General features: G+C 36.1%; 1 protein-coding gene across 1 annotated transcript; it reads left to right on the top strand.

The window, feature by feature from the left end:
* The first annotated feature begins 954 nt into the window (after window positions 1-954).
* LOC306883099 (ankyrin repeat and SOCS box protein 12-like) lies at window positions 955-9,396 on the top strand. Its single transcript, XM_079438193.1, has 3 exons — window positions 955-1,013; window positions 3,706-4,517; window positions 7,778-9,396. The coding sequence occupies exons 2-3, from the start codon at window positions 3,725-3,727 to the stop codon at window positions 7,909-7,911; spliced, it is 927 nt and encodes a 308-aa protein (XP_079294319.1). The 5' UTR covers window positions 955-1,013; window positions 3,706-3,724; the 3' UTR covers window positions 7,912-9,396.
* Window positions 9,397-11,311: the final 1,915 nt, after the last annotated feature.

The raw sequence follows: 11,311 nt of genomic DNA on the forward strand, positions 1-11,311 counted from the left end.
CATTTTAAATTTATTACTTTTTTACTAGGGATGTGTAATCGATATAGATATAGAACACTGGAACTCAAAGGCCTAAAGATCACAGCAGAAATAAAGTGTGGACTTACCTTATAAGATCATTCTAATTGTTCAGAAAAAAATATATATATGTAAAAATATTAAGCAGCACAACAGTTTCAACTCTGATAATAAATCAGTATATTATAATGATTTCTGAAGATCATGTGACACTGAAGACTGGAGTAATGATGATGAAAATACAGCTGCAGATCACAGAAATAAATTACAGTTTAACACATATTCACACAGAAAACTGTCATTTTAAATTCTAATAATATTTCACAATATTACTGTTTTTACTGTATTTTCAGTCAAATAAATACAGCCTTGAGATATATATATACAGTATATATATAATAATTTTTTTCTGTTATTAATAGGATGACACCATGGGCTGGAACAGACAAGGCAACAATTAAAAAAAGGCATCAATTAATTGAGTTCTGAACATTTCTGTTCAGCAGGAGATTTCAGATCTCCAAGACAGTAAGAAAACAAAAATAACAGGAGAACATTTGTCTCCCAGGGCTTTAGGTGGCTCAGCAGCTGACGTCATCCACAGCTCCTGACAGAGCAACAGCTGCGACTGCAGAAAGTAAAGGAAATGTGCGTTAGCATGACAAAGGTACCAGATGAGATTATAACAGCCTTAATGCTTTCAGTGCAACACTATTGTTTTGCACATGTTCTCAGTGGATATCAAGCATGAATAGATGGCATTGCAGTGAGGCTGTACACTAACAACTCATGCTGTCTGTCTGTGCCTGTCACAGGTCTATCACCTTTCTAATTATAACTCCATTCCTCTGGCCCTCCAAGAATGGAAGTTTGGGCTGGTCCATTTGTGGCCTAAACTTAGCCGTGTGTCTGCTCAGATCTGTGTGTGTCACACTGACCCTCAGCGCCGCAGAGCCTTCATGTGTCTCTCTCTGTGGACACTTCACACGCTACAGGTAAGCTACAATTACAGCACAAACATGGCACAACAACCTGCATTCACTATCTTTTAAAGGGCCTCCAGACTTCTCTTGGTGGACTGATACTATACATGTGTTTGTTTGTTGCTAAAATACTGACAGCAACAGCAGCTGTTGTTAATGATGGCATTTGGCAGCGTGTAATTTTCCTTAAAACATAACGTGGGCAAACAAGTATTTGCAGTGACTGGAATAAATATGCAGATTTCTGTTCATGGGTGGCATTTTGTAGATTGTGCTATAAATAGTGGACACCAGAACTACTTGAAGTTGTCACTGGACAATATCCCAGTAAATATTTGGTTTTGAGTCTAAGATTAAATTACACAAATGCTTTGATTTCTCTAGCAGTGACTTTCCACACCTAGTCCAAAATTAGGTTCATATTTGTCATTTCAGTGCACCAAATGAAAATCCATCATGAGTTTATCATAAATATAATCATATATATATATATTAAACTATTGAGCAATAAACAAAACAATACAAACGTAGTGACAACAAAATTCAAATGAAGGTAGATCTGTGTGATCTGAAGTGAAAGGTAGATTTGAAAAGAACTGTGTTCTCAGGAGAGTATTTCACATTAATGTCAGATCAGAGTAAGCTGTCTCATGTTGTAAATATTGTTATCTCCAGATATTTATTAATTACACAATCTGCTGGAAAACAATAGATTATTTATTTATGGCATCTTACAAATTTGAGCTGTTTCTTAAATTGCTTGGTACTTTATAATTGGGTTAATGTGTTGCAATGAAACATAAAAATATTTTGTTTATGAAGTATTTACGGCAGCATAGGCTTGTGTTGGGATATCTATAAGCAGTAGCTGTGAATGTTGGTGAGATATATGGTAGACAGAGTAGAGTTGTAACAGGTTAAAGACAGCTGTAACACGTTCATTTAACTTTCTTAATCAGTGTGCACATTCACATCAGCGTATAATCCACATTCCTGTACGTGTGTTAAAGGTAAATGTTTTGGGAGCTTGTGTTTTAAATGTACTCCCTTCTCTTTTATCCTGAATTCATTGTTATTCCTGATAATGCACTGTATGTATTGCAAATGTTCTTGTGTCATTGTCAAATTAACATGTTTGGTTTGGGGCATGCTACTATGTTGGGTATGTGGGAAAATCAGGCAAGCATCCAGTGTGCTCAGCTGTAACTTATAATCGTATAATATACGTCAACTGCACCGATGATGGAACGCTGTATCTGCCACTAAAATAAATACAAATACTGAAGTCATATATAAGCATACAAAAACAAAACAAAAAAACGTTACAAATAATCAGAATTAAATAGAAACATAAACCAGAATCAGAAAGAGCTTTGTTGCTGAGTGTGCTTAAACACAAGGAATGTATCTTGGAGACAGAAGCTTCCAGCACAAGTGACACGACACAGACGACAAAAACAGGGATTAAAAATAATATGTGTAAACAATAGACAAAAAGACTAGACAATATATTTTTATGTAATGTTAGTGATATGATAATGATATCAAATGATATCTGTTAGCATATTTCATTTACACTTTTAAACAATATCTTATTAGCACGTAATATCTTATTCCTTGTCTTCATCCATTAACTGCGGAAAATAGGAAATACATGTAGAAAAAAACAACTATCCATGTTTATTCTGCTCATTATTTGTGCAGTACAGAAAAAGGCATACATGTTACAACTAAACTTGTTCAATATATCCAACAGTATATATCAAATAATAACATTAGATTAGAGAAAAAACACTATTCACTATTGACTAGTTGCTTATTTGCATGCACATTGGCTGTTTATTAGTACTTATAAAGCACTTATTCATTCATGACTATATTCTAGATCCTTTAACCCTACCCAATACCTAAACATAACTACTATAACAACTGCCTTACTATCAATAAACAGCAAATTAGGAGTTTATTGAGGGAAAACTCATGATATTGAATATGTGTTCCCTAATGTAAAGTGTTACAATCAAATCTGATTGCTTGGTTATGCCTCCAATAGGCCCAAAAACCCTGATTCACTGATACACTAAAATCAACAAAAAGCACTTACTAAAACTTACTAAAAAGCAAACTATTCAAATATTAACTCTTCATTAAAGCAATATGTGACCCTGGACTACTAAACCAGTCATAAAGGTCTTTTTTTTAAATACATCATCTGAAGCTGAATAAATCATCTTTCCATTGATGTATGGTTTGTTATGATCGGACAATATTTGTCGGAGATACAACTATTTGAAAATCTGAAATCTGAGGGAGCAAAAAATCTCCTTTAAAGTTGTTCAAATTAAGTTCTTAGCAATGCATATTACTAATCAAAAATTAAGTTCTGATATATTTACGGTAAGAGATTTACAAAATATCTTCATGGAACATGATCTTCACTTAATATCCTAATGATGAAGTTGATCATTTTGACCCATACAATGTATTGTTGGCTATTGCTACAGATATACCTGTGTTACTCATGACTGCTTTTGTGCTCCAGGGACACAAGTCATGCTAACAATCACACTGACGGTCAGAAGACCAGGCTATTATCTGTGGGCTGTGATATTAGAAACAGAAGTCACTGGAAATGATTAGCAAAAATTATTTTTAGAGCTTTAATTAATTGATTCTTTCTTTCTTGCCGTCTGATGGAATGGAGACCGGAGCAGTCCACCAGCATGAGTTTGATGGACATATCTAAGATCTTCTCTCTTCTTCAACCCAAAGAGGATGAGGAGGAGGGCAGGGGCTGCAGTCAGGAGCTCAATCAGGCCGTGTTTAAAGACGACGAGGGACTCCTGAGGGATCTGCTGTCTCAGGACAGGTACAGGAGGTGTGTTAACCTGCGCAGCGGTTGGGGCGTGCCGGTCACTCCGCTGCGCTCCGCTGCGTCTCAGGGTCACCTGCGCTGTCTGCAGCTGCTGCTGGCTCACGGGGCCGAGGTCGACAGCCTGGACGTCAAAGCCCAGACGCCGCTGTTCACGGCCGTCGCTGGCAAACACCTGGACTGTGTGCTTGCTTTATTGAAAGCCGGCGCCGACCCTAACGGCAGCCCGTATAACAACTGCTCTCCGGTGCTCACCGCAGCCCGAGAGGGAGACACCGACATCCTGAGAGAGCTCTTGCGGCATGGAGCCGATGTAGACGTCAAGCCCAAGATCCCGGACTGGGCCTCGAACACCACAGCCTGCCGGGGGCCGCTCTATATTTCTGCTTGTTACGGTCATCTGGAGTGCTTCAAACTGTTGCTGCAGCACGGAGCAAACCCAGACTACAACTGCACCGACGAAAAGATGCTGAGCCGCATCAAACAGCCCAAAACTGTGCTGGAGATGTGTCTCAAATACGGCAGCGGGTCCCAGTACATGCAGCTGCTTGTAGACTTTGGAGCAAACGTCTATCTGCCCGCTTTAATCGTAGATAAAACAACCAGACAGAATGAAGCAGTGACGCTTCTGCTCAAAGAGAGAGGTGAGTCTGTAACACATCTGTGATATATACACAAGAAGTTGTTCGGAAGAAATGCACTAAATCTGCAATTGTTTTTTTTGTTTTTTGCACTTAAATCTACTTATGTTAACATATCTGTGAGAGTGGCGTTTAGGTTTAGTGCATGGCCTTAACCTGTGAGGAGACAATATATATTTTCAGATCCAAAATATATAATTTGTTTCAAAACTTTACACACAAATCCAAGAATTGCACACAAAATGCAAAATGCCTCACATCTCTTACAATATGAAGCACTGCATTCAAAATATCACAAACACATCTCAAAAGCAGACATTTGCAAACACCTTTGCCGTAATATTAATTCCTGTTAGATTTGTGTGTTACATAGAGAACTCTGTGTTGTGTTTTGCAAAAAGTGTTTAATGAAATTGAAAACTGAGTCAAAGGCTGAGAATTAGTGTCTGGTTTTTCAGATTTGGTGAGTGCTTCTGCTGTTTGAGTCTCAGCTCTCAGAAACTGTGTGACGAGGAAAGATTTAGTGTGGAAGCAGCTGAAAAAAACTGTAAATTGGTGATTTACAGTAGCTAAACCCCACATTCCTCCCAGCTTAAATGTGTGTGTGTGTGTGTGTGTGTGTGTGAGTGTACTTTCCTTTCATACACTGTAAAAAATGATACACTATATTTACTCAATAAAATTGTGTCAATAGATTACAAGCAATATTATTAATTAAATTAAACACATAAAAAATTATTAGAATTAATCAAATTATATGCTTACAAATTATCCATTCACAATGAGTAAAATAGCATAAAAAAAATTAAGTAAGATTTAAACAAAAATATAGGTTTCATTGAGGAAGAAAAAAAAAAAACTATGCTAATAAATACTATGTTATGCATGCCAGGCCAGTAGTTGGTGATCAAGAAACACCCCGAAAAAACATACTACGCATGCACATGATGTCACCTTTTTCACAAATTTATGTTTTTGTTGTTTACATGGAGATTATATTGGGATCGTGTTCAAAAGCTTGTGTTTACAGGCCCCCAAAACGGAGTTATTGAAGACACCTGATGTTAACAAACACAATCACTGAAGCAGAAAATCTATTGTTTTAGGTTACCATTACAATGGTCAGTGTTTGCTTTAGTTGTGCTCTTGACCCTTGATTATTTAACATTTGATATTGTTTGGAAAGAAAAGGTGACCAGGTGGAGTTGGTTATGTTTTAACATCATTGTCATTTGACCTGAATCTCTGAGTTGGATTTACCGTGTTGATTTCTAGTGGTGGGCAGAGCGAGGCTTCGTGAAACTCTGAAGCAGTCGAAGCAACATTTTGACACCCGTCTCTACGGTGACACCTATGGTCATTTTCAAGTATTACTCTGAAACAGCGTCGACAAAGAAACAGTTAAGCGAATTGACGAATTATAAGGTATAGTCGATCCACCAAGTGATTTGGGGGAGTGGTTAGTGTGCTCGAATGGAATGCTGTCTCCTTCGGTTCGAATCCTTGGTGAAGTCATCTTCACAAATTATAATAAATAATTAAAATGTGTGTTTTTATTGTTCTGTTCTTGTAAAGTGTTGAAACATCGGTCTGACATCTGAATGAACTCTTTGTGAATAAATAAGTGTTATTTTGGTAATGAAAAATAGACAATAAAATACATCAAGCCACAATGTCTTTTTTTTTTTTTTTTTTTTTTACATATAAAGATTTTTATTTAAAAATATTAATTGTTCTGCTGTTGATGGACATAGCCTACTTCTTTGTTTACATAGAATTTCTCCAGCCTTTGAAAAAATCCTCTCACAAACACCCACGAAGTGAAGATGCGTTCACTCCACTTTTATACTTTGTGGGAGTTAGGTTGAGAAAGATGTGCAATTGTGTGATTGGTTCCCGACCCTGTCAATCAAACACAGAATCGGCAGGTATACCATGTCTCGAAACACTTTGAATCGCCTTAGTCACGTGACATGGGTGTTTCGACTCACGCTTCGGAGAAGTGTCTCCAAACATCTGCGCTTCGGGATCTCGGCACCGTGTCGAAACGTCGGTTTCACGTCAGCCATCCTGTGATTGTACAGTATAAGATCTACAATTTTCAGCAGAAGCAGAGAGATTTTTAAAAGCTCTTCTGCTCAAATAATAAAAAAAAAAGCCTTTCATTTAGGCACACAGATATCAAGTATCAGCGTGAGAACCTCATCAATGGTGACCATCAAATGTTGCAGTGCTTTCTGGGTGCCACCAATAAAAACTCATCAATATCTCCCATCATGCATTTGAATAAATTATGAGCTGAATTGTTTTAGTAATTTATTTTATTTTAGCTGTTTTTATGTGATATTTTTAGTAGCTTGTTTTGTGATGTTCAGAGTTGAACTGTTTATCTGAATATGCTGTTTTTCACCGTTGTTGAGATTCATACGTTGATTCTTGATGTCAGAATGTCCCTAAAAGGAAAATTATTTTTTCCCCTACGTTTTTTGGTCAGAACAATTTGTAGGAAATCCTTTGGATTATACTGAAAATGCCAGGTCTTATACTGTACACTTACAGGGCTGCTGTAATAAAAGTAAATCTAATTCAGAGATTCAGGTCAAATGATGATTTGACTATCGCCACCCGATCACTTTGTCTAACTGTTGTCTAACTCAGTTACAGAAGCCAAACAAAATCTAATGTTAAAGAGTCAAGCGGCAAGAGCCCAACTAAAGCAAACACTGACTGCCATAATGGTAACTTATTATTTTTATTTATTTTCTCCTTCAGTGATTGTGTTTGTTAACATCAGGTGTCTTCAATAACTCAGTTTTTGGGGGCCTGAAAACACAAGCTTTTCAACACAAAGCCTGTATCATCTCCATGTAAACAACAAAAACATGAATTTGTGAAAAAGGTGACATCATGTGCATGCGTAGTATGTTTTTGCGCAGTGTTTCTTGATCACTAAACTACTGGCCTGGCATGCATAGTATTCTGTATTTTATTTTTATTTTTGGGGGGGCCAGTGAAATCAATATTTTTGTTTAAATTTTACTAAAAAATGTTGTGCTATTTTACTCACTTTGAATGGTTAATTTGTAAACATCTCATTTGATTAATTTTAATGAATTTTTAAGTGTTGAATTTAATTAATAATATTGCTTGTAATCTGTTGACACAATTTTGAGTACATATAGTGTATCATTTTTTTACAGTGTACCGTTCATGCTGTCTTTTGTTTCTATGTGACTGTAATATCAAATCCTCTCTATACGCAGCTTGTCCAAAAACACTGATGTCTCAGGCTCGACTCTGTTTGTGGAGGTTCCTTCCCACGGAAAACAAAATGTGCTGCATAGATCGTCTGGATATTCCCAAAATACTAAAGGACTATTTGAATCATGTTTCCTGATTTTCCTACATTTTCTCTTCTGATGTGGAATATATATCTGACTAATATTAATTTCCCTTTTTGTAAAACGTTGTAATATGTAATATTTGTAATATTTTCTGTATTAAGAATTCTAAATATTACAGATAATGTAGCATTTAATGGATTGTTTTATTATTTTGCTAAAAGATACAGGAGTATGTGGTTAATGTAGCTATGGAGTAGGTTTATGTTCTTCTTTTGTTGATTTAGAGTAAATTAATGTGAAAGAAAAACTCTGCCTTCTAATGATTGAAATGATTACAAAAGTGTGCTTGTGGACCTTCGACACGATGATTTGCTGTGGCTCCCACTTTATCACTTTACATCTCTGGACGAAATATTCAATGAGCAAGACGGACATCTATCTATGAAGTATTTTATACATGTTGACTAATTTTTATGAATTATTACATTATACATTATGTGATAACGTTGAAGTTTACTAAAGGTTATATGCTATATATAACGTCCCAGTGGGCACCTTGATATCAATTTGATGTCAAATATTAGTCAAGACTTGATCAAGGTGCTGTAACAAACAGTTTTAAAAAAGTTTAAATTCAGTTAGGTTGGCGATTGATAATTGGGTGAAAATAGGAAGTTAATCCCTCACTAAAATTGGTGTAATGTACATGTAGGCCAGTATGATTGATGATCAATTTACATGCAATCAACTTCAACTTCAAGCTTTTGACATCAGTTTGATTTGCATATTTGACCTGTTTTGATGCCAATTTTGATGTCAATTTGATGTCTTTTCAACATCAATTGCCTACTGGGGTGGTTTATTTGAATAATATAATACTTGAAGATGTGAAGGAGACTTTGTATGTGTTCTAGAACAATCGTTTACTACATGATTGCATTCAGTTTGTTGCATCTGGACATAAATAAACTCGTCACACTAACCAAGTCACAATTCACATTGTTTCAGTGCAGCTTTTTAGAAATCCATGATGTTAAAGTTGATTCATGTTAATGTTGTTAATGCTTTTAAAGCCCGTCCACACTGAACAGTTTAGAGCTGGCAGATAGTTTGCCTTTGACTGTACTGTACTAATGTGGACAAAGTTGCATAATTCGTTTTGCAGGGTTCAATTTATTAAAAAAATTATAATAATAAATGGTGAAGTGACAACCTAATCAAATATACACTGTATACAAAATTCGTATCAAGAATGCATTTTAAAAAAGCCACTTATGTCAAAAATCAGGCGTCACCTCTGGGCATGATCAATCTCAGCACTGCCGGCAGAGGGCGCTGTCACCAACAGTACTGATCTTCATTTACCTGTGTTTGCACACTTTATTATCTTCTGTAATTGAAAAAAAAAAGTCCTTTTTTATCTTTTCTTTTTTTTTTTTTTTTTGAGTGGATTTCAGTGGAGGTACATGTTTGCAATTTAACATTGACTTTGTATTGGTCTAATTTTGTAGTGTACAATAAAAAAAATGCTGTTTTATAAGAATTTGTTTTCTCAGTCATTGCTATGGTATTGTCAAACATTGATTGAAATGCTCAGAGTTTGATAGCATGGCAGTCAGTGCATTAAAGGGCTATAATGTGATTTAATGTGTTAACAAGGCACATGTGAGTTTAACTTTGTATTTTATTCAGTGATCAAGGCATGGAGATTGGTATATCCTATGATAAGAACATCTCTGATTATCCACCTTTTTCTTCAACGTTGAAGTAAGCCTATGGGCGAGACTGGTTCATTAGCCGCTATAAATAACGAGCAGTAAATGGTAAAACTGTCACTACAAACCAGTGTGTTCAAGATAATACATTAAAACAATATGGTAAGACACACCAAATTTCAATATCAAAAAACAAACTGTTTTGTACAGATAAAAATAGCTGGACACGGACGAGACCCATAGAATTTACAAATGGCCATGCCCATTTTTACGGCAACAAAAAGGTGGATAGTCTGGTGTGAAAGAAATCCAACTAAAAGCCCAGAGCCAATCTCACAGAGCACCTTTGGGAAGAGTTGAAATGCTTGACTGCTAGCAGGGCCCATCGCCTGACATCAGTGCACTTGTTCCTATATCCAGTGTAAGACTTTCCAGAAAAGTGGAAGCTGTCACAGAGCAGAAGTGTTCAATCAGAGGTTGACTGCTGGTCTTTGCCAGTCAATTCTTTCACACAGCCAGTAAATCACACAGGCGTATTGTCATTTGGAATAGAAAATGACCTTCTCCAAAACATAGACGAATTCTGTAGAACGTCATCGAATGGTGTCAATATGATGGATTTAGGTTTATTTTGTCATTCTTCGAATAACTATGTCTATGTAGTCATCTTACCTGTTTATCCATACGGATGATGCTGTATTTCAGATTTAATACCACAGACATCCAGCAGTGTAAGTGAGGGTAGGCAGTCTTGGCCCTCGGTTTATAATCATCTAAATTTAGTAAGATTTAGACATAATTATAGCTATGGATGCGCCCGAAGCTGAATACCCACGAATAATAGGAGAAATATTAGACAGACACAGTCACTATTGGAGTTTGCTGGACACCAGGTGAGCCAGAGGATATTACAATATTACATATTACAAATAGATAGATTACAAAAAGATTAGAAAAGCTAGTGTTAGTATATATATATATATATATTCTTATTTATTTTTTTATTTTTTTTAGAAAACAAGCAATAAATGAATAGTGCAAGTCTAAAAGGGGCAAGTTTTTTTTTAAGATAGAATTATAATAGAGAGTGCTAAAGTTAGAGGGTTAAATAAAGATGTGAGAGATGTGTTTTAGCCGATTCTTGATGATGGCTGATTTTGTGCCTCTTTGGGATGAACAATAAAGCAACTTATTGTGTAATTCAACAAACTTCCGGTATAAGCCCTGCCCGTTTCTGGTCTACCCAAACCCAGACATTATAAGACTATTTATAGGATTAAATAGTCATTTAATGACCACTTGATCTTAATTGAACTTTAAATTCCTGAGCTGAGTGCGGTGCTTCAGAAAACGTGCGAGAGAGCAGGAAACAGACTGGCATCACAGAACAACACAACCAACAATGAACAACACGCATCATATCCTGCTGTAAAACACCTATTAATAGTCTTCGGTTTACTGACATTACAACCTGTTAAGTTGACAGACATGATAACTTGTAGAGCAATAGATTTTACAAAGAATAAAAAGATCAAATTTATCACCACTTCTTTCATTTCTACTATTTATAGCACGTTTAACTTCGTCATCGCTGGAGCGGTTTGAGGTCTAGCTGCTGTTTTCTGCTGGTGAGCCTGCACTATCAAACCATTGATCTGTGTCACAGGAAACTGAGGAAGACGGCAATTGTTCTACGATATAAAAAGTGATGACATCACACGAGGTGCTTTCTGGACAG

This window comes from Barbus barbus (genome assembly GCF_936440315.1).
Source record: "Barbus barbus genome assembly, chromosome: 17".
NCBI classification, from domain to species: Eukaryota; Metazoa; Chordata; class Actinopteri; order Cypriniformes; family Cyprinidae; genus Barbus; species Barbus barbus.

Coding starts and splice junctions, on each gene's coding strand:
- LOC306883099 (XM_079438193.1), top strand. CDS start 3,725: ATGAGTTTGATGGACATATCTAAGATCTTCTCTCTTCTTCAACCCAAA. Junction 4,518..7,777: donor GCTTCTGCTCAAAGAGAGAG/GTGAGTCTGTAA, acceptor CTCTATACGCAG/CTTGTCCAAAAACACTGATG.